This window comes from Quercus lobata, chromosome 7, assembly GCF_001633185.2.
Source record: "Quercus lobata isolate SW786 chromosome 7, ValleyOak3.0 Primary Assembly, whole genome shotgun sequence".
NCBI lineage: Eukaryota > Viridiplantae > Streptophyta > Magnoliopsida > Fagales > Fagaceae > Quercus > Quercus lobata.
Window position 1 is genome coordinate 27,945,147 of NC_044910.1, and position 3,748 is coordinate 27,948,894.

At 41.0% G+C, this 3,748-nt stretch overlaps 1 protein-coding gene across 2 annotated transcripts; it reads right to left on the bottom strand.

Moving 5' to 3' along the window:
* Positions 1 to 587: 587 nt before the first annotated feature.
* LOC115953770 lies at positions 588 to 3,283 on the bottom strand. Of its 2 annotated transcripts, none has more exons than XM_031071566.1 (5): positions 2,521 to 3,283; positions 2,109 to 2,420; positions 1,621 to 1,996; positions 1,353 to 1,475; positions 588 to 1,238 (listed from the first exon to the last, which is right to left on the bottom strand). In XM_031071566.1, exons 1-5 carry the CDS (start codon positions 2,824 to 2,826, stop codon positions 1,120 to 1,122), a joined length of 1,236 nt encoding a protein of 411 aa, XP_030927426.1. In that variant the 5' UTR covers positions 2,827 to 3,283; the 3' UTR covers positions 588 to 1,119. The 2 variants fall into 2 exon arrangements, with proteins under 2 accessions (XP_030927426.1, XP_030927425.1); XM_031071565.1 differs by having other exon boundaries at positions 1,621 to 1,999; positions 2,521 to 3,141.
* Between the last annotated feature and the right edge of the window lie 465 nt (positions 3,284 to 3,748).

A 3,748-nucleotide genomic window follows, 5' to 3' on the forward strand; every position in this document is an offset into this window, starting at 1 on the left:
ATAATTACATAGCAAAATGAGATTAATTACAAAATTAAAGAACCAAACTTGGTACAGAAGAAACTGAAAATCCAGCTGCCACACCTCGGGGAAAAGAAAAGGTGCTTGACCTTTTTTACTCACTTTTCTTCTAGGGTATATTAAAAAAAAAAGAGTCACCACCGCATAATTTTTAATCTTAGAACATACTATTTATTTATTAGTCTACTCACTCCTTCCTCCTAATTAATACTTAAAACAGTTAAACCACGACCGCACGTTGCTCAATAAAAATAAAATAAAATCAACGCCTTACAACAACAACAACAATGGTCAAAACTCAAAGAAACTAAATAGTGGCCGCCAACTACAATCCAACCTCTCTGGCCAACACAGCATTATATAGGTATTTCCCCTGTACAAAGTCCAGATTCTTTTTTTGTTTTTTGTTTTTTATTTTTAATAAGCAAGTCCAGATTCATCCTACAACCATGTAATTATGCAAAAATTTATATAGGTAGTTCCTAGCTATTAATTTTCCTGGAAAATCCAGAAAACAAGTATATAATAAATGTACATAATGATAGACAGCGGGGTAGAAAGTAAAATGGGCAAAAATAATAAATCCATTTATTATTACTCGACTGTATTTGGTTGGGCTGACAGGTAGGAATCAAATTCGAGGGACAAACCGCATCATTTCAATTTGTAGTAGTAATTCACTAAAACAAAAACATGTACCCAACCCCCCCAATTGTTTCCCACAACGCCTTATTTCCCGAAATACTAAAAACAAAAAATAAATAAAATAAAAATAAAAAGTAAAAACCATCCACCATTGTCCTCGTTCCCTGAGCCCAACCAACCGAGCACAAGCTGTAGCATCATTTCGTTTCACTTTCCTTAAAGTAGACATTTATTACCATCTAGACTAACCCAAAAAACCTTTGTTTTCTTCTCTTCTTTCATTGTCACCGTTTCATTTTCTTTCTTCAAACTTGTTTTTCTTTATACTATGAGAACTATCCCTATGGCAAAAAACTAAAATCTTTCAAATCTTTTTCCTTTCCTAAAAACTCCCAAGAAAAGGCAACGAAATTAATGTAGGACCCAGCTGGTACCAAATCCAAGTCATTTTGGTCAGTAAGTCCACTCCTGCGGTAGCCGGATCTCATGGTTCATTTCTTGCTGCGGCCGTAGGTTGCGCCTTTGATGGTGAGGCATAGCATTGTTACTCCTTAGCCTTATAGCAACAGCATCTATTACCAATTAATAAGGAAAAACACAAAAAAGAACAAAAAAACAGTGAGTAAAAAACAAGACAATACTGCTTATGAGCAAAACAAGCTTGAAATAAAGAGCAACTCATATACCAGTGTCTGGAGTACAATTTGCACTAAAACGAGACTGAACTTGGGGCTGACCAACCATCATGTCCTCCACGTTCAAGTTCAGTGCCTGCACCACTCTCGCTGGGAGTAAAACAGTCGAACACCCTGTAAAGATTTAGCCAAAATAATCAGTAAAATAACAGTACTTACAACCATAACCAGATCTGATAAAAATGAAATACAAAGCAATAAACGAATTTGAGACCAGCAAAGCCCCAGAGTAAAAAGAAGTGTGAGAGAGAATCTGGACCTAGCTTTCGGCGAGTATCTGATGGACTATCAACTCGGCGAGGCAAGAACACACCGGTGCCAGCGCTCTCTCTTTTACCACCTGGGTTTGCAAGAAAGACAGCTCTCATGGCAGACCCATTGTGCAGATTCTGTGGTGGTGGTGGTTGTTGCTGCTGCTGAGCTTGTTGCAGAGGAGGCCATGCAGATGGTGACAAACCCAGAGGATGACCATTTCTGCCACCAACGAACTCGGTGCTTGTCCTTGCTCTGTTCTGGTTCTGGACCACTTGCTGAGTCTGTCTCTGTTGGTATCTTCCACTCGCTTTGGCTTGTCCCCCCCATACCGCCGAGGAGCCCTGTTGCTTAATCATCTGCTGGTGTCTCAGCTGCTGAAACTGCTAACAAAATCACACAAAACTCCAATCAATAATCGACAAAGATAAGAAGCAGTGATTTCCTGATTAAAACGCTAACAAGCGCCAAGAAAGTATGGATATGAGAGAGTACTTGCAACTGCTGGTGAGAAAGTGATTGGCGAGATAAAAATCCAACGTCTGCGTTGGAGTTGTTCTTGACTGGAACAGTGATTGGAGAGGGTTGGAGTTTCCTTGGTGGACCAAATAGACCTCCTCTGCCATGGTTGAGACTCTGCATCTCTTCACTCGTTCTCATCCTAGCCACTTCCCCTGCTGCAGCGTAAAGCAGATCCCAAGTCGCCGCTGGGTTCGAGACCTGAGAAGGGCCGTTCGGACTTCCGTTGCTCGAGCCCTGCCTGCACCCACATAGGGTCGATTGTGGCGAACCGGACACAACCCAAGCCTGCAAAAAATGAGACCCAAATCAGAAACCCCACAAAAAATAAATACAGTGTTAGTATAAGAATAGTAAAGCACAGAATGTTTTTTTTTTCTCAATATACCTTGGACTTGTCAGACGAAAAAGCAGGGTCGGCGAGTGTTGAGCGAGCCATTTGACGAGTCAAGCCAACGAGATAGTCCTCTTCGTCACTTTCTGTCTCGCTCGAACCGACCACGGACTCAACCGGAGAACTGAGATCCGACGAAGTCCCAAAAGACCCAAATCCCATATATGGGACCTCGTAAGAAAGAAGACCACCCTTCGTGGCCTCATGAGTTTCCGTTTCATACTTTTCCGTGGCTAAGTCGTCATCAGTAAGGAACTCAGGTGGGAGCCAAAACTCACCGTCGTCTAAACTCTCAGCCATGTCTAGAGAAAAAAAGCTATATTATGATGAAAGAAGGGTATGAGGGGTTTTTGATGGCCGAAAGTGATGGAGTGGTTTGCTTTGCTGCTTGCTTAAGATTTAATAATCACAACCCCGAGTTGGGGGTTTGCTGGATTTGCAGACTCAGGGACCCAGCAAAAAATTCAAAAGGCAGAGAAAGAGAGTGTGTGAGATTGTGAAAGGAAACCGAGGCCTTTTTTTTGAATGCCTCTAGGGTAAGGCCCTTGCTTTTGAACAGTTCGCAGAGAGTGATTTGGGTAATTGCCTAGTTACTTTTCTTGATAGAGCCTAAGAGAGGGTGTGTGTTTGTTGTGTGTAGAGAAAAAGAAAGAGAGAAGTGTGCTTTTTAAAGCCTCGTCAGTGAGGGAAAGTGGTAGAAACGGTACGCGCGGCATAAGGGAGGTGGAAGACACGTTCCTGGCTCCACAGAATGGGAAACTGCAAATGCATGGTTGCCGCCAGGTAAGATATTGAGAGAGTGAACACCGTGGGGTCCATCTGACAAATTTTGGGCTGCCCTTGCATGTGAGCTTGTGACAATCTTTCAAGTTTTTAAAAATTTTCTGGCCTTTTTGAAGGGTGTAAGCTTATTGGGAGTGTGAGTTGTGGTGGAGTGGGGTTTTGCTTGCTTAAAAATCTCTCCATTCTTTACCCAAAAATGCTAGAATCATGGTTTTATTGCTCACAACTTGTCACTTGAGTCAATTATGGTAAAAATTATGTAATTTATTATGAAAAATGATGTGGACTAATTCTAGAAACAGAACAGTTTATTTCTAGAAAAGAAGAAAAAATGGTATGAAATCCACCCGAAAATAAAAAGATAAAAAAGTCTGAATTGTATTGATTGAATAATTATTTCAAAAAACATTTATGGACTTAAGTTCTATTTAAGGACTCT

Excerpts from the sequence above, each read along its gene's own strand:
- LOC115953770 (XM_031071565.1), bottom strand. The coding sequence starts at position 2,826 with ATGGCTGAGAGTTTAGACGACGGTGAGTTTTGGCTCCCACCTGAGTTC. Across the intron at positions 2,000-2,108 it reads TTTCTCACCAGCAGTTGCAA|CAGTTTCAGCAGCTGAGACA; the intron begins GTACTCTCTCAT and ends TGATTTTGTTAG. Across the intron at positions 1,476-1,620 it reads AGATACTCGCCGAAAGCTAG|GGTGTTCGACTGTTTTACTC; the intron begins GTCCAGATTCTC and ends AAATCTTTACAG.